This window comes from Asparagus officinalis, chromosome 2 (assembly GCF_001876935.1).
Source record: "Asparagus officinalis chromosome 2, Aspof.V1, whole genome shotgun sequence".
NCBI classification, from domain to species: Eukaryota; Viridiplantae; Streptophyta; class Magnoliopsida; order Asparagales; family Asparagaceae; genus Asparagus; species Asparagus officinalis.
Window position 1 is genome coordinate 20,577,659 of NC_033795.1, and position 21,762 is coordinate 20,599,420.

The 21,762-nt window shown below is 36.4% G+C and overlaps 3 protein-coding genes across 3 annotated transcripts; 1 reads left to right on the forward strand and 2 right to left on the reverse strand.

Moving 5' to 3' along the window:
- Positions 601-3,800, reverse strand: LOC109830917 (replication protein A 70 kDa DNA-binding subunit-like). The gene is made up of 11 exons (XM_020398273.1): positions 3,791-3,800; positions 3,649-3,699; positions 3,412-3,508; positions 3,178-3,302; positions 2,991-3,072; positions 2,775-2,868; positions 2,465-2,622; positions 2,206-2,326; positions 1,946-2,125; positions 1,753-1,821; positions 601-702 (listed from the first exon to the last, which is right to left on the reverse strand). The coding sequence occupies exons 1-11, from the start codon at positions 3,798-3,800 to the stop codon at positions 601-603; spliced, it is 1,089 nt and encodes a 362-aa protein (XP_020253862.1).
- Positions 4,120-15,528, forward strand: LOC109830471. Its single transcript, XM_020397732.1, has 2 exons — positions 4,120-4,345; positions 15,214-15,528. Exons 1-2 carry the CDS (start codon positions 4,241-4,243, stop codon positions 15,298-15,300), a joined length of 192 nt encoding a protein of 63 aa, XP_020253321.1. The 5' UTR covers positions 4,120-4,240; the 3' UTR covers positions 15,301-15,528.
- Positions 17,447-21,660, reverse strand: LOC109829446 (glycerol-3-phosphate dehydrogenase [NAD(+)]-like). Its single transcript, XM_020396566.1, has 11 exons — positions 21,239-21,660; positions 20,349-20,425; positions 20,192-20,264; positions 19,729-19,946; positions 19,531-19,638; positions 19,120-19,183; positions 18,989-19,026; positions 18,795-18,915; positions 18,643-18,697; positions 18,490-18,538; positions 17,447-18,091 (listed from the first exon to the last, which is right to left on the reverse strand). Exons 1-11 carry the CDS (start codon positions 21,411-21,413, stop codon positions 17,909-17,911), a joined length of 1,161 nt encoding a protein of 386 aa, XP_020252155.1. The 5' UTR covers positions 21,414-21,660; the 3' UTR covers positions 17,447-17,908.

A 21,762-nucleotide genomic window follows, 5' to 3' on the forward strand; every position in this document is an offset into this window, starting at 1 on the left:
GAAAAACGTTTAGAAACTCTTAAAAACAAGGGAGAGGGATTGGGTAAGATGCTACTCGCCTCTGGTGTGTTGAACAATGCCTGGATCCGCGAGAGAATGACTCCATTCGCTGCAAACCACAATGAGCTGCTGAAAATCCCCGAAAATCTCCCAAAAACGCCTAAAATCCGAAGCTAGGGTTTTAGAGGGGAAAGGGGGCTAGGGTTTCTGGGGAGGACTGATGAAAGGGGTCTTTCTCGGGTAAAAGAGATAAATACCAACAGTTAAAACCCGACCCAAAAATCCAAACAGACCCGAACTACAAAAAAACCTGGAAATCAGCCATCAGTCGACTCAGGGTCGACCGAACCCATCAGTCGACTCGCGGTCGACCGAACAGGCTATACTTCTACCTGTGCATGATTTGTAAATTTGCAAAACTCAACCTCAAACCTGATGTATATATACATTCACATAAACTCAAAACATTAGTTATCATGCACAACCATGACATAAAAACGTTTATCTTAAATAAATATTATTTTTCACTAATAACCACATATAACAATTATCAAAATGTACAGGGTTTTACATTTACGGAGAAATCAAGTCTACTGAAACTTAGTGCTCGACATCAGATTCCAACAAATTTCTCTTGCAAGGAGTAATGTTATCCGAGGAACAAATTTTAACTTCATTGTCTCCAGTGACCGATAGCGAGCCCTGTGTTTCAGTATAACATAATAGTTAGCATGTTAATGAGTTGGCGGGAAAAGATTGTTGTACAATTAATGTGAAGAATCAATAAATCAATATTAAAGCGAAAAGAAATAGGCAATCCAAAGTGATAATGGTGAAAGTTGTAGCAACAAAAGATACTACTCAAAAAGATATTAAAGAATTTGCTATTACATTAAGAAGGATTACTATGACAACCTATAATCAGTAATCTTCTCGGTGAATTCTAGTAATTAAGTTTGTTACTTCTCTCAATTAATCTATGGTTAAGTTTTTTATGATCAAGTAAATGCATGGTTCAATTAAGTATTTAAATTTTTTTAATTAGTACATCAAGGAGAAGGTGGTGGAAGTTTTTTATGCAAAGTGTCAAAAGTTAAATAGAAGCTTCACGGGATTGATAATGGGTCATTGACAAATAGAACACAAGCCAGAAATAATGTTAACTAAACTTCAAGCTTTCATTTGTTTTGAAAACTTCTAAAACTCAAATGGTAAAAAAACTTGTATTATTAAAAGTCATTCTACTCATATGTTAGATAAGAATCTGACAATATATAGTGCATCCTTTTAAAAAATCAAACTGCAAAAAACATATTCTACACATTCTGGGAAAGTAAAGGCATATTTATTTTATCTATTTAGTTAGCATACTAATAAGATATAAACAAAAGATTTTTGCACTGCTAATGTGAAGAATCAAGAGAACAATAATAAAACGAAATACAAAGTGATAAAGGTGAAAGAAGCAGCAACATCAATATTTAGTTAGGTATTGTGAAATATAACAGCAAAAGAGAATTTGAGAGTTTTACCTTGTCAGGTTGTCCCCTTGATTATGGAGAGAGGTGTTGAGGTGTTACTATAAGTATTAGTTTTGATCATAGTTATAATTGGATGGAGGTTGTACATATAATGCTTTTGGTATGACATCTATAATTTCCTTTCCTTTCAAAAAAATAAAATAATAAAATAAAAAATAAATACAAACATGAGGAATGAAAAAGAAAAATAATAATAAGTGTATTGACTTACATTATCAAGACCATCTTTCTTTTTGGTAGATTCAGCTTCATTAGTGAAATATTCTTGACCTGTCGACTCCTAATGATTTAGAAGGAAAAATATTACTAATATATTGCTCAACCTCATATCTATATGCAGATTGATACATGAAATGAATAGATATGTAGCTCTATAAAAGAAGAAAATATGTAATGTAATGTACCTGGTTCAAATCTAAGTTGTCTCTGAAAGCTACTATCAGATTTTCATCATTAGTCATTTTAGAGACAGAAAATACAGGCCAATTTTGATTGAGATTGAATTCTGAAACTTGAATCTTGAACAAAAGTTTCCTTTTCACCAACACATCTAACTCTTGAGGAAATGAATCATCATCATCTTCCTATGAACAACATAAAGAAGCAAAGTAAAGCTATTGAATTAAAACTTTTAATTTTTACAGAAAGGAATCAGAGTGATTACTTTTGTCAGTCGTTCCCTCAATTCGACTGCAGATTTGTGAATAAATTGTTTAGCTTCATGATCAAATAGAATAAATGATGCAGTACATGTATGGTCAATGACTAAAACCTGAACCCTGTACCTGATGAAACTCAAAAATTAAAATAAACCAATAAGAATTGTGATATAAAGTGTACGTTGAAGATTCATACATCCATTCATGAAGCATATGATGAAATATAACTTGTGAAGAAACTGGCATACATTCTTTCTGACGTACCTTGGGATAACAAATCTTGCATTTTCATTGTATTTCTCACACCAAAATTTACCATTTTCAGCATTTATCTTCCTTTGATATTTTTTGCAGGCATTATAAAACCAATTATAATCTGTTTGAATTTTCTGTATAGTTGCTAATGTCACACATGTGCAAACCTGAGTATTATCAAATAGTAAGAAAATAAAGTTATGAATAATTTGGAAGAAAATTATCAATTGTCTTCAGATTAGTTATCTAGTTTGCCACTAATCCCACATTTTAAATAAGTAGTGCAATATCAATAAAGTCACTTCTTCAAAATAATTACCTCTCGTGCCTCTCGAATTTCATCAAGTGTCTTCCGTTCAGTTAATAACAAAAAATCACCCTCGATGGAATAAGCTTTTTCAGTTGGAATCTGACTAAATCGTTAAGACGAAGAATCTTGCACAAGTTTCGAACTTATGATAGTAAAATTAAATTAATTAGAAATAATATCAAATTACTTGTAAATAACTAACGAATGAGATAATTCATCATGTACCTTTTTTTTAGATCAACAACTTCAGGTATGTCGGGATTGATTAATATCGACGCATATAAGGCATTTGTAATAGTAATTTTACCTAAGAAATAAAGTTTTTAAATTCATGAGTCTGTCAATATATAAACATAATCTACAAAAAAAATATTTTTTTTTGATAAATTAGTATACATCTAATTTGATTTACCTCCATATGGTTTTGTCTTCGCAAGCTGAATCACTATTATAATAATTCCTGAATTAGCTTTCTGTATATATTGCGAAACTTGAACAGCGTAATCACCCCACAAACTGCATTGCAATTTAATGTTGCTGCATGAAGAAAAAATTTAGTACGGAATGCATATACACACACTCACGTGCACACACATACTTTTACTATTAAAAAATACGTAACTATATTGTACATATTTGAACTCACTTGCTATCTTGGAGTTCAAACTCTAGTAATTTTCTTTTACTTCCATTGCTCTTAACTTCTTTTACATTTTCAATAGTAATAAGCTCTCCAATGATATCTGAAAAATGTCATATAACATAAAAAATGAAAAAAAAGCCCCCAAGTGTCAAATATATTAAAAAATAGTATTGAACTGAAAAAAAAGACAATAAGAAAAACTGTAAATTTATTTTAAAGTAAGATACATTTGTATCTTACCTATTACGGTAGTTGAGGTGATACGATTAGCAATTATATCCCCAAAATCAACTAATCCAAATGAATAGGAAGGTATCGTAGAAATCTCGCATTCCAAGGGGAAGAGATTATTTCTTGAACGAAGAGATTATTTCTTGTGAACGTATCATCATTATTAGTTAGATAGTAATAGATAGTAATAGATTAAATAATGAAAAAAATGCCAAGTGGCGTTTTCCATGGTACGAGATTTCAGATATCGAAAGAGGCCTTGCTCATGCATGCGGCGTTTCTCCAAGTGGAAGATCGGATGTTCTGTGCGTTTTAAGGGAAAAGAGACTTTATAGAGGGCTTTCACATCGTTTCAGGCAGGGAAGAGATGCCGTGTGGCATTTTTAAATGGAAGAGATTTTAGATATAGTATATAGATTAGAGCCTTTACATAACAAGCCGAATATATGATGACCTTCGAAAGGCCCAGTTCTTATAGAAAAAGTTGAGGCCCAAAATCCGAGAAACAAACAGATCTTTGATTGCTGCGAGCGCCGCGAAAGGATCGAAGAGTAGCGAGGAAAAAGAGAAGAAAAAGAAGAGAAAATAGAAGGAGGGAAGGATGGTTCGAGTGGCGACCTACTTCGCGATGACCTTCGGAGCTTTCCTCTTCTGGGAGTCAATGGACAAGGTCCATGTCTGGATCGCCCTTCACCAGGACGAAAAGGTCGTCTCTTTTTTCCCCCGCTTTATAATTCCTCTTTCTACTTTGTCAATTTCAAATTGGATTTTGTTGTCCATTATCCATAAAAATAGATGGTTAATTGATCCTTACTGATTCAAATTTTGAGCTTTCGCTGGTTAATTAATGCTTGAAGTGTAGATTGACTTGAAGTGGTTAGGTTAAGCTCAGTAAATGAGTGTAGAACTTTGTCAATTCTTTGATTAGATGAGGATAATAAAGCCCTTGTGATGAAATTTTTAACATGACGCAACTTGTCCCGAGGCCAAGGCATAGTAAAAGGCCTCTTTTCCCCAATAGTTTCCCTTTATACCAATTTTAACATATTAGGTGGTTAATTTTGATCCTTCTCGATCTAATTGCTTGCTATTTTGTGTGTCAAATCTTCAATTCTGTGCGCATTTTTGATCTTTTTGATAGTTCCAAAGATGTTATCCATCAGCTCAGCTTGAACTTCAAAGACCTATTTAACATGATATAGCTTGATGTCTTCACAGAACTAGTTTTTGGGTTAGATTTACAGCCGTGGACTGTAGATTGGACCTGGAAATTTTTAGCATAAGGTACATAGACGAGTGTGGAACTTCGTCGAATATTTTATTCGGCCTCTCTATAGCCCATCTGGATTGATGGGAAAATGATTAGGTGATAATGACGGCAAAACAATTTGTTACGAGGCACAAATTAGATTTGTGGTAGATGCTTGTTAGATGAGGGTGATACAACCCTTATGAGGATTGGACTAAATATAGAAGATGGAGTTTGTGATTAGAAGCGATGAACGAGGATTATATGAGAGACGATTGATAATTGCCATCACATTTTTTATAGATGAGATGAACAATTTTCTTGGCTTGTTGATCTTTTTGTAGGATATGATGCTCAAGGCTTAATGTTGGAACTAATGCATGCTCATTTGATGAAAGAATTTGCAATGGTTAGGTGGAAAATCATAGCACCTTCATTTTTCTCTGAATTTAAATTGTTGAATGAAAGCACTATGCCTTGTTTGGTATGTGGGAATAGGTGGGACTGGAATGATCATTTCCACTTCTCATTCATTCATACCAAACACAACACCTCTTTAGAAGCTAGAATGCTCATTCCCACTTCTCATTGTCACGACCCCAAATTTCAAACCTAAAAAAAATATTGGAGCCGGACTAAACCTGTGATGAATCCTCCAAAATATGCATTCATTAAAAGACCATCAAAATAACCTCTTCATTGAACTAAAACCAACAATAAATATTCTCTATAATCCCAAAAATCAACATTAATCCAATTAACTTGATATGAACAAATATTCCTCAAGTTGAAATAAAACTCAACCTAAAGGAAAGAAATCTCGTAATTACACGACTCTCAATTCATCAACTAAACATCAAGACTTTATTTAACCTCCACCTAAAAGATAATAACAATCCTGAAATTTTATTCCTTGTTCCGTTCTATGAATTTAACAAATCCTCAGTTCCACCTAATCCCGTGTCTCTGAAAAGAAAATAAAACAACACAATGAGTTCACAACTCAATAAGTGGATAAATTCATACATTATACACTGATTTTGCAAAACTAAAATATTTCAATAAGAGATAAACAAAAATATAAGAATGATAGAGAATCATCAATGAACTCTAGTACTTGATGTAAATATTTAAGAAAATTTAGAAATCATGAAATGGAAATAAGCAAACTACGTCTCAATGCGGTCAACACTTCATACTCCGGTTGACTTGGTAAACCCCATAATTATTAAGCCCGTGGTTCCGGGACAGTGAGACCCAAATTTAGGCTCTTAGCGCTAAAATAAAACCTCATATAGGCACATTGAGCCTTGTTTTAATAACTTGCTTATATCCGACATATACCGGTTTATTGACCTGAGATGCACATGCTTTAAAAAATTTAAACAAGGTTCATAAAACTAAATACGTTATACAAAAATACCAAATGCTAACCAATAGTGAAATCAATCAACCACATATGCATCTCAACCTACTACTATATGAAAAGACATAACAATTGACAAAGAAAATAAGCATAGACTTATACCAAATATCCATGTGCGTCACCTCGGAATCAACATTTAACATGTGAGTAAATCACACAAAATGATATAATCCATCAGAAATAAATTCGCATATAATTAATATAAATTTATATGAAAAATACGCAGCGAATAATGTATAAATTCACCACTTACCCCAAACCCGAAAGACAACCAAAATACCACTCACGATGCCTCCTCGGTGCCACTCGAAACCCCTAAAGAATAATTATAAACAATAATCAATACTATTATATGCCCTCGACTCATAGCCTACCAACTTATAACTATACCTTTATTTATTTATTTTTTCTTCTATCTAAATAATTACACATCAGAATGCCTTCAGCCAAGGAAATTAAATGCATGATTAATATTTATTTCATAATACTGGTTAAAGAGGAGTATCATTGTCAGCATCATCTATAATAAATCTAAAAGTTGAAGTTGAGGAAGTGAGGTCGAATATCTAGGTCTCAGGTTGGATCATGACTGATCTACACAAAGAGACAAAAAGATCAATTAAGATTGCTCCGCTTAAGCATCGTGTAAACATGTTGGCAATATTAATTAGTGATGCTAAGATGAGGATTAGATAAAAGTGAACCTTGATTTGTTTCCTCCCAGGTATGCCCCACTGCCCTCCGAAGTTGTTGTCTGGTTCTCCCTTTTTTTTTGAGAGAGAGGCGGAACAGAGACGGGAAAGAGGAGAAGCGGCTTACGGAATTAAGGAGTTGGGTAGGGTTTTGGGGTATTTATAAAGGCATTTTTTGCTAATAAAACCCTCTAATAAAATTTACATAAAAACCCCTACACTTTTCCTTATATATATCTATCTACAGAAAACTTAGAATTATTACATTCATTGATTCCAATTTTGTTTGCGAATGAGCATTCCCAATGAGGTGGTAGGAAATGTGCATTCGCACTCAAGTGGGAATGAAAATTTTGAAATAAATTCCAAAGTGACTTGATTGCTTATTAAACATCCATACCAAAAATAAAAAATATTGTCATTCCCACTTCATTCTCTAATTACACCCAAACGTGAGAATGAGAATGAGCATTCTAGTCTCATACTTATTCCATTTCTTTCCTTATTTCATTCCATTCCTACTTGACAAGAATCCCACATATACCAAACAAGGTGTAAGTTAATTATAAGCTAGCGGGCAAGATTGACAAGAACAAAATAAGAAGACTAGATAATGAACCAGCTGGTTTACTTGATCTTGGATAATTATTTTGCCAGTCAAAAAAAAATGAAAGTTTCAAAAGAGTCACATATGCTTCAAGCTTTGATGTTGCACAAATTTGAAAGCAGATTATTGTTGCAATCAAAGCATGTGTTAAGCATCTATTTTATTTAGAAACAAGGTATTCAGAGTTATGCGCAGAGTCTTCATATCTCATAGCTCTTTTTGCTCCTACTGTCTTCATGAACTGCCTTTTTTATTTCATTTGTTTTTGGCTTAGCATCCTTATGAGGATCTTATTTCTCCTTATCATTACTAATTTAAATTCTAAAAGCTCCAGCTGAGAAATTATCTCCTCATTTACTGTGTTAGGAGGATAAAATAGTATTCTTTATGAAGAAGGGCATGCACAAGGATCTCATTGTTACTGGTTTGGGAGTCGAGAGGGTAGTGAATTGTGATTGACTACTAATATATACCTTTTCCACTCATACTACATGGCTATCTGCGTGCTTGATTACTGAACCTAGGTCTCAAGAGTTATATCCTAAAATGTTGTTTGGTCTTTCATCTTATGAGTATAGAGGATGAAAGCATACTGAATTATTTTAATTCCTAGATGTTGCAAGATCAATTTTGGATATATCCCATGTTTTTCCGCCTGTTGTTCTCGATGTAAGTCTTCGAAGGAAATGACATGTTCTTTTCTTTCATGTATTGGATGAATATGATACTGCAACTTCCTGTACCATGCAAGAAATTGTGCAATAATGCAAATCCTCTATAAGGAAGTTACAAAATTAAGATGTTAAATGCCAACAAAATTCTTCCATTCAATGTATGTTAGTATTCTATTACATAATCACTGATTTCCTTCATGAACAATTGTTAGCAACATTGTTACGTCATAGAGATTAGGGTGATCCTCAAACTAAGTGATACCTGGGTCAAGCTTTCATGAAATTCCAACATTGTTCTCTAGCACTTTCCCATGCATATGTTCTTCAAGATTGAAAAAGAAGAATCCTATTGTATAGGATGACGTCAAGGGTTTTAATTCCATGGTCCCGTTGTTAGCCTAGCCAATTTTCTTCTTCAGATCAATCACAACTTTGCTCCTGCTAATAGAACTGAAATGGTGAGCAAGCTAATGTTCACAAGTATGTGTACCGTATTTAGGAATTTACAGGAGTAAAACTTAATCAAAACCAAGAACTGATACCAGACACACTTAACCAATTTCTCAGATTCCAAACCATTCACGGGAGACACAAAAAATAAAGACGACCTAGAATCAATGTATTCATGTTATGTTATGCCCAATTACCACACACTATGCAACAATGTGGAGTTCTATGTTGCATGAGTACGGGTACGGATACCGGTATAGGACACATCAAATTTGTAAAAGCTAGGATATGGGGATACTGCTATATAAATATTTATATACATGTATATTATATATTGGAATTAATATTTTGTATGAGAACTAGAATGAGAATTAAATTTCCTATAACATTTTATGTTTCTTTTGTTCGGTGGGTTATAAATTGGAAAATCACTAGATTTTCAGCTAGACATCCAAAAGACCCTTCAAAATCATAATTCGAAACGTGATCTATGTCCAACTACTTTCAAGAAGGGGATGTGAAGTGTAGGATATATGTCCAAAAAAATGTGCGACAATTGTTTTAAGTTAAAACATGTATTCCATAGTTGAGTACATGCCCCAGTAAATGTATGCATATATGCTAGGAGTGTCAAATGAGTTTTGGTATGGGTACATCTATGAGTATATGACTGGTACGTGTACGACTTCAAACTAGAGGTAACACAGGTGGAACTGTATGGTGATAGGGTCCAATGCAAGGAGTGATACAGGTGTATCTTCTCTTCGGAACTTAGCAATCTTCATGGGAGCTTGAGGATAGATGATTCTCATACTAGCATGAGAATAGGGGGTGTCAAACAGTATAAGGGAACACAGGAGGAAGCGTGGGACAAGACGACGAGCAGAAGAATCGAAGTACCCAGTTTTCAGCCTGTGAGTCGACTCATGACTGTTATGAGTCGACTCATCAGGTTGAGTCGACTCATGACTGTCATGAGTCGACTCAACGTTGGTTATTGAGATTTCTCCAGTTTCTGTCGAGTCGACTCATCTCAGTCATGAGTCGACTCATCGAGGGTTTCCTGGTTCGTTTGGGATTCTGTTCACACGAATTTCTGTTGGTTTTGGGTCTGGTTATTTACCAAACTGCCATCCACGTTTGTACACCTATATAAGGGATTGTTTTAGGGTTTCTAAACATCTTTTTAGGTCAGAGAGTTTAATCAAGAGAGATTAGATTCTAGATTGAGATTTGGAGAGCTTGTTCTTCAATTCTAGAGTGAGATTGTGAGGGAGAGATTGTAATCTTTTGTTCTTCATAATCTAGAGAAGGTATTTTCCTTCGCCAAACTGAATTGTGCTTGTGTTTCTGTCATCCTCTTCTCAACCCACCTTTGATAATTTCGCGATCAAAGGTGCTCGCACGGCAACTCGTATCAGCTGTGTTGGTCTTCCTCTAGACAGCAATTCCCGCAAATCAGACACCTAGGAGGAATCTCTTTCTAAGTGCGAGGACGAAGATGGCACCCTCTGCCCTTGCACGGGTAGGATTGGTCCCTGCCGAACATGAACTTTAAATCCATGTTGATCCACGTGAACTTGACAGACCACGTCGCATTCTTGAGAAGAAACACGAGGGCCGCGTTTAGATTTTTAAACGTTAGGCCGAGACCGGCTTGATGACTGGATCGAGCGGATGGAGACGTATTTTACTCTTTATGGCTATTCGTCGAAAGAGAAGATTGTGTTCGCGACTTTGAAGCTTTCAGGGCACGCGTTGACGTGGTGGAAATCCTACTGCAAGCAGGAGAAGAAGGCGGTGTCGTGGAACAAGTTCAAGGAGCTACTTAGGAAGCAGTTCTACCCGGTGGGATTCCTTGAAGAACGTTGGTACAAGTGGTACGGCTTGCGCCAAAGGGTAAATCAAACCGTTCAAGAATACACTACGGAGTTCTAGCAGCAGGCGATGGTCCTAAACATTGCGACAGAGGAATATTCCGTATTTATGAAGTATATGGCGGGATTGAGCGATCACATCCGAAAGGAGATGAGGCTATTCACGGTGGAATCAATTGCAGAGGCGAGCGTGAAGGCAATTGCCATTGAGGGTAAACAAAAGAAGGGCAACGAGGCTAAGGAAGACTCCAAACAGACGGGAGGCGAGTCTAGTGATTCTCAATCTAAAGAGGAGAAGAAGAAGGGTGATCCAGGGAAGATAGGGCTGATTTGTAGTCACTGTGAGAAGACAGGATTTTATATCCGAGGTATTGGTGCAGAAGCTAGGTCTGAAGACGGTCAAGCATCCGAAGCCCTATCCATTGGGGTGGATTCAGAAGGAGGAGAAACTGAGTGTAGTTGATCAATGCACTGTCAGATTTGCGCTCCACGAGTCGTATATTGACGAGGTCACATGCGATGTCGTTCCATTGGATGTTTGTCAGATTATACTGGGTAATCCGTACTTATGGGATAGATATGCGATCTACGAGAGGCGGGCTCAGAAGTACACCTTCACTAAGGATGGTGTAAAGTTCATATTTCGTTCGGCATCTCTTCCGAAGGAGACAAGCTTGGGGACGGTGACGCGAGCGAAGAGACTAGTGAATGCAAGCAAGAAGTTTGTCTCGCTGTGCATTAGACTTCCAGAAAAGCCATCGACAAAGGATTGCAACTTAGAGCGAGCGGTGACTATGACGAGACGCGGGACGAATGAGTTGTTTCCGATCGGACGTCAAGACCGGATTCCTAGCAAGGCCAGGTGGTGCAGAAAAGATGGAGGAGCTCAAGAGTTTCCTCAGCTGAAGTTCTAACTTGAATGAGACTTCAAGTTCTTAAAGAGGGGACACATGATACATGTGTATCTTCTCTTCGGAACTTAGCGATCCTCATGGGAGCTTGAGGATAGATGATTCTCATACTAGCATGAGAATAGGGGGTGTCAAACAGTATAAGGGAACACAGGAGGAAGCGTGGAACAAGACGACGAGCAGAAGAATCGAAGTACCCAGTTTTCAGCCTGTGAGTCGACTCATTATAGTCATGAGTCGACTCATCAGGTTGAGTCGACTCATGACTGTCATGAGTCGACTCATCACTGGTTATTAAGATTTTTCCAGTTTCTGTCGAGTCGACTCATCTCAGTCATGAGTCGACTCATCGAGGGTTTCCTGGTTCGTTTGGGATTCTGTTCACACGAATTTCTGTTGGTTTTGGGTCTGGTTATTTACCAAACTGCCATCCACGTTTGTACACCTATATAAGGGATTGTTTTAGGGTTTCTAAACATCTTTTTAGGTCAGAGAGTTTAATCAAGAGAGATTAGATTCTAGATTGAGATTTGGAGAGCTTGTTCTTCAATTCTAGAGTGAGATTGTGAGGGAGAGATTGTAACATTTTGTTCTTCATAATCTAGAGAAGGTATTTTCCTTCGCCAAACTGAATTGTTCTTGTGTTTTGGTCGTCCTCTTCTCAACCCACCTTTTGGTAATTCCGCGACCAAAGGGTGCTCGCACGGCAACTCGTATCAAGGAGACTTAAGCAGATTCTACTACATAGTTATCACTATTTCATGAAGTTGATCTCCACCATTTTCTTTGCAAGATCACATATCCCCTTCAAATTAACAAACCTTGCATAAAGAAGAGGATCTATGGGTAGTAAGATAAGGTGTTAGGGTGGAGAACGCGGCGCTAGGGCCATTGGGATCGTGAGGAGGGGATATTTTGACAGTAGGTTGTTAGTTCTGAAATTGAATTACAGGGTGACTTTTAAGTTGTGTGGGTCCGATGGGAAGTAAGAGGTTTTGGATGGGGTCCTATGGTTTTGTTAGTGGAGTTGCCTCCTTTGTTAGCGGGCCGAGTTTTTAGATTGGTGAGTTTTAAGTGGGATGGGTTATTGTTCTTCTTTGACCAAAATGGGGTCATATGAACCCGCTTTGGTGTAAGTGGATCCGCCTCTGATAAAGGGTATCATAAAATCATAATTTCTAGAATTCTAACATCTACGTTTTGCTTTTGCAAGATGAATCTCACTTACATCTACTTGTTTATTTTCTGAAAATAAACTTGAAGTCTCACGTAAACTGCTTACCACCTTGCTCTATATGAGTTAGTGGTCTATCTCCAATAACTGCAGCTCTTTGTGTAGTACTGGTTACTCGTCTACCTTTACCATTTCCGTTTTCTATTTGAGCTTTGGTGCATCACCTATTGTGTCATGATTCGACACTGATGTTAATATATGTAATAAGTTTCTTACAGTTTCTTGGTCGTGAACGATGGTACAGACATTTAGTTTTTATGCATATGTCAACTATTGGGCAGGTGCAAGGTGCTGAGCATTAAGTGCTGTTGTAAAATATGAACTTGAAAAAACAAACAAAAGTGATCTTTTGATATCTATCTAATCATATATGTTTGTGTTTATTCTTTTTGAGTTACTCTCCTGGCAGAGTTAGCTTCTCATCTCACAAATAAGATCTTATGTATCAGTATCAGTAGTCTTCTCGCCCATCTGGTATTTCATACATTTTTTGAGTCCATTGTATTATTAAGATGTGTGAGTTTCTGGTTGCAGACTGAACAGAAGTTTTTTCTTTACAATACTATTATTATAGGCAAAGTTTTTTTTTTATTCAACATAGTCTATAGTTTTCCTTGTTCAGCATAGTCAATAATCACTACGGGATGTAGATACAGAAAAGGTGCATATAGATAGCACTTCTTTTTTCTTTTGTTCTTCAGTTTTAACTTATAATGTATCTCATCTTTATTTGGGGGATGTTTTAAAAAGCTAGCGCTTAGGCGCCTGCCTAGGCCTAGGCAGTACTAGGCTGTCTGCCTAGGTCCTGGGAGCGGCTAGCAAAGCATGGCCGCTTATGCGGACTGCATCGCTTAGTCTTGGTATTGATTTCCTCCGCTACAACCTCCATGTCTTCCAACCTCCTCCAAACTCCTCAGGCCTCCCTCACCAGCTATGAACACCTCCACTTCCTCCAACCTTCTGCAAAACCTCTTCCACCACTTAAACAAAGAAAAAAAAACAGCCTAGGCGCCAGTTCTGTGCCTAGTTGTGCCTAGCACTTTCTATAATATTAACATCTATTATCAATTGTTGTAATTAAAAATTAGAAAAATAGAAAAATTAGGCTCTAGGCGTTGGGTCCGGCGCCTAGGCCGCCTAGCGCTTTCTATAACCTTGCATTTGGGTCCATCCGTCAAAACTTGCATGATATGACCACTTTGTTGTAGTTTTTTCTGATTATTGAACTGTCAGATTATCGTGAAGATATTCATCAATGTTTTAACTGTAAAAGCGAAAGATGACACTAAAATGTCAAACATCCAAGCATATAGAAAAAAAAAATTGTGAAACAACAAGCATAAGCTTTAATGCATTTTCATTTTTCAAGATGAAAAATGAAAATTTATGTAAAATTGAATGCATCAATGGAAACATGTTGAAAATAGCAGAAAACAGTTGAAAAGTTCTTGATAGATGATGGCATATACAATGGTGTATCCAAGATTCCATGCATAAAGAGAACACAGTATTATGTTTTAGAATGATCAATAATGTATATTGTAATTTGGAGTTCTCTATTATGTAGCCTCATGATGAAAATTTCCTGAACATAAAGAGAAGAATTATTGTTGTCCATGTGTACTCACTACTCACTACTTAACCATGGTCCATTTGGTTTTCTGCGTTTCCTTTTCTGTTGATAAACCTTCACATAAATCCTTGACCAGCCATAGTTTTCTGCAGTTTCTACCACTGACATGCTAAACTGCGATAATGCTACCAGCTACACTTCTCTTTGTATATTCATATTAATCCAATAGCATTGCTACTTGTTAGTATCCTGATTACTGGACCCAATGACAACACCTGCCATATATATTTAGTGGCCTTTGTAAAACAGTTGAGTGCGGGTGCCACACTCAGCTCTATGTATGTGCATTGCTAGGTGTGGTCTAATTCATCAAGAAATAGGGTAAGAGAGGGATCAGATATGTATTTAAAAGTTGTAGTTTGTGATGCTGTTTATTCAAGGAATGAGGAGAAGGATTACTTCATGTGAAGGTGGGAAGTCAAGGAGATGAGAAACAAAAAAGTCATAGCTTGGGCTTATTAAAAGACACAATTGAAGATTTGAAGGAGATTAATCAAGCACTTGACAGATACTCTGAGAAAGAAAGAGGAGGGACTGTTCCTTTCTCTAAAGTTTATGCTTTATAATTGAATTTTAAGGTTGAAAGCACAGGTGTCATGCCAAAAGCTTAAGGTTTAAAAATATTAGGGATATTACCATCTAAGCTACACTTAAACATCCACTAGTAGGGTTTGAAGTTTACCAGAATATTTACAACATTGATTCTCTCGAGGTTGTACTTTATTAAAAGTTGTTAACACGAAGTCGCTTTGCTTTTATTTGTTTGTTGTTTAGAACTGTTATGCTATTATTATGGCCTGATTGTCTCTTACACTTTACAGCAAGAGAGGCTGGAAAGAGAAATGAAGATCAAGCAGATGAGGGAAGAACTAATTGCTGAAGCAAAGGAAAGGGATTCCCTTGCGTAAATGTTCTCTGTCATTGTCCTTTTTAAGACGTCTTTATTTTTCTTTCTTCTGAAGCTTTCTGTATGATGATTATGTGATGTTGTCCCAGAGATATGATTGTTGGTTATGATCGAGTGCTCCTAATAAGCTTGAACAAGATTTTTGTGACTTATTATTTGTTGCTCTGCTTTATTGGATTCAAATTAATATGCTTGCACTGGAAATGTTGAAAGTATATTCGAGAATTATCCAATCCTTTTTCCTGGTTTTCTTATTGTTACTATTTATAATAGTACTCAGTACCGATGCTCTTATAGTCAGTTCCATGAAATGACTGGTCCATGTTCTCATAATAGCAAAAGCATTTAGATATAACTTTTATGTTGCGACTATGTAGGCCCGCATGACAGTTTTAGCTGAAAATGCAAATGTTCCAAGTAATTACATACTTCTAGAATGTTGTTATAGACTTTAGTGCGTTTTTCATTAAGTTGTTTTCTATGCAATTACCCGTGTTATTTTTCCCTTTATCTTTCTCTTCAACATGGTGTGTGTATATTGTTTCTTTGTGGATCTTATGCACCCATTACAGTAATTTATGGAGATTGATTATGGTGCAAGCTTCTAGCTGCTACATTTTTTTCCCCCAATCCACACACAATAAACATTGATATTCGTTCTCTACTTATCATCATGCAGCTTCACTTCGTGGACAATCTCACACTTAATGACAGCTTCTTTAGATTTTTTTTTTATGGCGTTTTCTTGGTTGTAATATCTGATATTAGTTGTTTAATGTCTTGTATTGAAATACAAAGAAGAGTTTGGTTGAAGAGTCGTTTTTTCTAACTGGAATGATAGTCTATCTTGATTAATTCCTGTATACTCCATATTTTAATAATTGGTGTAGCAAGAGTTGCTATGTTTGGCACGTTTATTGCCCTGAGCTAGTTCGTTGTTATTCTTTGTTAGACAATGTTGCAAACTTTTGGATTCCCTGTACTTTGACTCATTGATAGATTTTTGCTTTGGTTATTTCTTACAAAAAAATCATCGACCCTAACAATGTTTTATCTGTCAATGATGGATACAAAGGTTTACATCTTCCCCGTTGATATTTAGACTTAACTGCGTTGGATTAAGTTACTAAACTCTGCAGTTTCCAAGGTATTATTTTTCTAGCTGTCTTCCATTTGACAGGCTAGTTTTACTGTTACATTAGAGATCTAGTATTTTTGAGTGCTAGATTGCTCTACAACTTCCTTTGCACCCTTGATGACTTTCAGCCCATCGGGAGTTGGGTAGTATATTAGAACCGTCTCCTGGTAGTCCTAGCTGCTATGTTTTTATTAAAATCCTGGATTATATAATTGGGTGTTCTTTGGTTGTTTTCTCACAATGCTTTGGCAGATGATCTTCAGGTTTGAGGGCAACTTACATCCTGGAAACGATATTTTAATGACGACTAATCTTTGATTATAACGAGCTCTATAAGATGGCTGATTCTGCAATAAAGACATGAATAAGGTGAGAGGGAGAGTATTTTTTTTTTAACAAGGTGAAAAGTGCGATAATAATGAATGAAACTTTTGCATGCTCACTATACTATTCATGATAATTACCACCTAAGAGTTTATCCATCAAAATTGGAGTCCCACAAAAATTGGCTCCAGGCTTCCTGAAAATTGTGAATTTTTTTATGACCGACCATCAAGCTGATGTCACCCTCTCTTAGTGCTTCATTTGTGCATATTTTTTGGCGGAGGAAACTATGAGAAGAAGAACTTTTTAAAACCATTGGTGGGGTCATTCAAATTCTATAAGACTGAAGAAGGATGGGGAATGATTATAAAAATTTGTTCTTTGTTTTATGTAAAAGCAGAGCTGAGCTCAGTTCGCTTGCGCTACACTAAGAACTACTTGCATGAATCATACCAAGTAGATTTTACCACTACTTGCATGAATCCTACTAAGTAGATTTTACCACTGTTCTGTGGTACCACCTCATTATTCACCTCTCCAGTAGCTACTTTGTTAATAGAACGGAAGTGTGTAGCAGCCTTCTGTTGCTGCTTATCCAAAACCAACCCCCTGATTTGAAACTAGTACATTAACAGTTATGCACAGGCATAACGACATAGGATGATCTATTAAACATATTGTTCTGAATCATTTTCTTACTACGTTTGACAACAGAGGACCAGTTCCTCACTTAGATGTATGGCTTCTGGACATTTTTTATCATAGGTCATAGTTGGTTTCGAATCGGAATGTTGTTGAACTCGTTGCCTTGATCGCATGCTTCATGCTTCCATCACCTGGTGAAAAAGCTATATTGCTCATGTGATATCATAATTATCTAGTCGAATTAGCCCATGCTTAGGATCACTGATTTTTCTTGAGTGGTCTAAAATCTAAGATACATAGATACATCACAACATGACGATGAGCTGAAAGACTTGTTATTTCTCAAACTATCAACGGCTCCAGTTCTACAATTATGGATGTCTAGAATTTCCATGATGATTCTGCATAAACCTTAGCATATCCCTTTAACGAGACTGCACTGTGAAGCTTATCGATGTAGTTCCTGAAACATATAGAATGCTTGCATGGTCTATATTGTGTTTCAGTAGTATTGAGCAGAACCTTCAACTAGGGAGAAATTAGGTGTGTGCTCACTGTATTCAACTATTGCCGAAGGAGGAAGCTTTCCAACGCTGATCTCGTGAACTGTGGTGAAAAGTGGAAATAACCCTTGCCATCCTCGGTGGCCAAGAACTTCATACACTTCTCTCGCTGTTGAGACACCCTTCAAGGAATTACAAGGGAAATTTAGTTTCTAATACAAACATCAGTGTAAGAATTTTTCTAGCCTCTTTGCCAAACACCAACTATACTATCTCATTTTCGTATGAAGACACAACTTCGAGCTTGTTTTGATTCATAGACGGATTGGAGAGAGAGAAGGCTTTTCTCAGTGACTATGAGGTGGTTCCTTTACTTGTGATAGATCCCTGTCATATCTTGGCAGTAGTTTGTTGTACTCATAATCAGAATACTAGTAGGGGAAGAAAAAGAAACATCATCAAATGGACTATGATATCAAAGGTTAAGATTTGAAGATTGATCCCTTCTAAAAAAGAGTTTTGCCGTAATGGTGCCCGGGATATGCACGGGATATATCTCTTTATCATTAGTGGTATTTACCTGTAGCTTTTGACCTTGCAATAGTTCTGCTTCTAGTTCATCAAAAGATCTGCATTAATTAGGGGGTTAAAAAAAATCAAATTAGTTCTTAAACGAGAAAGAAACCTCTATCTTAAACCAGTAAAAGCTAGGTAAAGTAAGAAAAATAGTAACCTTTTTCCGCCACTCCTTGCAAAAGCCTCTGCTACTTTCCTGTTTCTTCCTCCAACTGCAGCAAGAGAGAATGGTATAATGTTCGACACGATTATTTATTTACTCGTTCAGTTTAAGTACAATTGTCTTAGAATTAGAAGCTTGTTTCATACGGCATGTAGTGATCAAATCTGCCACTCCACAGCTCTCAAAAAAAGTGCTGTCTTTAACTGAAGAGAACAAAAGCTTCGAAAAAGCTCGCATCTCCCTCAAACCAATTCTCATTATTGCTGCCTGATATGCAATGGGCAATAGTTAGAGCAGACTCTTAAGAGTCCAAGTTTCACATTTTCTTGTGCATTCAAACCTTGGTGTTATTTCCCATCTCCAAGCCATCAACAAGACCTGCACAGCACAATATAATGTTCTTTTTCAGTATTTATATTTGTCAAGAAAGAAACTACTGCTTCCAAAAGAAAAAGGATAATGCCCAGAAACCTGCAGCTATTGCCACCACATTCTTCAATGTCCCACACAATTCTACTCCCTCCACATCTTGTACCTGCCAATATTTGCATAAAGGTGTATAAATATCATTATCAGAAAATTAGGTTCTTTTATGGAGTTTGGCAAGCTTCTCAGAGTACTTGACCAAGTTTTGCGACAGACGATATGCTAGTAAAAAGATTTAGGGGTGTAAGTACAGGGGGTTTTATCTACAATTAACCCAAACCTTATATGATAGTTTGCAGTTGATCATGCCATTTGAGCCTATTATAAGCAACAAATAGATCCTCTCTTCATGAACACGACTTTTTATGAACATGTAGATGGTTTTTTTAACAAAATTCACATACTCAAACTATAGAGATGATCATTTAGTGAAGGCTAAGAGAAGGCGCAACTCACAGCTGAGACAAGGAAGTAAGGGGTAGTGAACAGCGTAGCCCATCTCTGCGCTACTTCTTGGCTGTGTCTATATCCAACAGTTGCCTCACTGAACTTCTCCAAAGCTATCTGCATTATAAATCTCCAGTCTGATTCTTAGTAAGAAAGAACTAAGAAGAAAGTAGATAGAGTAATAATATAAGTTGCACGAATCCTTGCCTCATTAGCGATATTAGCACCCATAAGAACACAGCAGTTTATTCTAAGCATTTCTGTAATAAGTTTCGATATCATGCATGGTCCTTCTTTCTTAACCTCCATGCCCTTGATGAGTGAAATGGCCTCGGCATCTGGTCTTATCTTTCCTACAAGCCTTTTGCAGATGCCCTCCATGAACTGATGGGGAGTCACAAAGACCAGCATATTTGCTTCTTTAACTGAAAAGAGAAGAAATAAAAATGAAACATTTTTGGCAAACTTCACTTTTAGACGCTGATATGGAATTCTGAAAGTTTGATGTATCTTGTTTTGAATAATTTCAGGTTATATATCTTTATATATGATGAGGTAAAGTATCAACAAAATCTCACCTGAATGAATGTATTCTTCATTTTTTGCAAGTGTTATTGATTTCTTTGAAGTATCACTTGGTAATTGATAATTTCTGTTTAAATCAAGATACCTGCATTCTCAAGGTTGGGATCTGCTACCACATTTTTGCCAAGCTTTATCCCGGGCAAGTATTTGATATTCTCCTGTTCAAAAAATAACAATGGTAACCTGTGTAGCTAATGTGAACGTTCTTCATACAGACAAGGATAACTATAATGCCAACTCACGTTAATCTGATTGATTTTGTCCGTGAGTTTGTCACCAGTAGGCAGCACTTCTTCAAACACCCACATTCTTACTTCATCTGTAGATTAAAATCATGATAGTTGTCAAACGTCATTGCTATTATATTCTATCACTAACTAAACTTCAAACTTTTTCCAGAGTATGATCGCCAGCAATAATCTTATCAGGGAATCACTGTGTTCGACAAAAAACAGTATATGTTTCCCAAATGTCATGATTAAGTAGAATATATCTGTACACATGCTTGCTCACTTCATACATATTTCTCCGTAATCTTTTATCGGATTTATGATGCTGTTCATATATCCATATATTTATCAATTGAACTTTAGGTTGCTAGTAGTTAGATCCGCTGATGACTCTATGAGCTTATATGTCCGTTGTTTCAAGTGACGCATGTTTAACGCCTATTAAAGAAGAACAGGAAGTCTCTCTGCAACACATTGAAATATTAGGATATCTCTCTATAATACATTAATGTCACATGATATTCACATGGCAGGTACAAATAATACAAAAAACTGCGGTATGGACACGAGAACTCTAGGCGCTAATAAAGAACTTTTTGGGTAATAAGTGACTAACTTGCTACAGTGCAGGGGATGCATCTATTTTTAACTCATTTGAATGTTTTATTCTATGACAGATCAGTGGGACAATGCATGTTAACAAAACCTTTTACGTAACAATCTAAAATAAACAAAGCATGGCTGGAGGAGTACATATAGCTAACATTACCAATGGAAACAGACACAACACCACACAAATATGAACATGGTTCATGAATTCATCAAAAACTTTGACAATGAATTGTTGAACTTTGGAATACCAAATTCATTCATTTTCTTGAAGGTGAGAATGAAGGATTTACCATGAAACACAGATTGCTTGAGGGTGTTAGAAGCAATGAGCTTGGCCGCGACGCTGCCCCAGTTTCCGCTTCCAACAACTGTAACCCGAAATTTTGGATTCGTGACCTCGGCCTGAACTCCATCGACATTTTTGCCATCTTGGTTCATGTTAGAATTGTTAGCAAATGGTGCCATTGAAAGACCTCAAGAGGATCAGTTAGATTGATTCGGAAGAAAGAAAGGAGGAGAATGGAGAGGATAAAGGAGGATGGAAGTTATCAATGTTAAAGAGTCGGTGATAAAAATTGACGGAGTCCTCTATAAGTCTTGTATAATATTTTTGTGTGTTTTTTTGTTTGAGATAGCTGTTATTGGATGTTGACGCTGAGGTGGTTGGTTTCCACTAACTTTCAGGCATTAGGTTCGGACATGGTTCGATGCTTTTGAGGATGAAGAGAGTTGTGTTCTCAGTTGTCATAGATTGATTAATTTTATGTGAGATTTATATTGGATTTTAAGATTTGATTTTTTGTTGGATAGGGAA

Excerpts from the sequence above, each read along its gene's own strand:
- LOC109830917 (XM_020398273.1), bottom strand. Across the intron at positions 3,073-3,177 it reads GAAGACAAAACCATATGGAG|GTAAAATTACTATTACAAAT; the intron begins GTAAATCAAATT and ends TTTATTTCTTAG. Across the intron at positions 2,623-2,774 it reads AAATTCGAGAGGCACGAGAG|GTTTGCACATGTGTGACATT; the intron begins GTAATTATTTTG and ends GATAATACTCAG.
- LOC109830471 (XM_020397732.1), top strand. The coding sequence starts at position 4,241 with ATGGTTCGAGTGGCGACCTACTTCGCGATGACCTTCGGAGCTTTCCTC. Across the intron at positions 4,346-15,213 it reads CCCTTCACCAGGACGAAAAG|CAAGAGAGGCTGGAAAGAGA; the intron begins GTCGTCTCTTTT and ends TACACTTTACAG.
- LOC109829446 (XM_020396566.1), bottom strand. The coding sequence starts at position 21,413 with ATGGCACCATTTGCTAACAATTCTAACATGAACCAAGATGGCAAAAAT. Across the intron at positions 20,265-20,348 it reads ACAAAATCAATCAGATTAAC|GAGAATATCAAATACTTGCC; the intron begins GTGAGTTGGCAT and ends TTTTTTGAACAG. Across the intron at positions 18,916-18,988 it reads AGATGGGAAATAACACCAAG|GCAGCAATAATGAGAATTGG; the intron begins GTTTGAATGCAC and ends ATTGCATATCAG.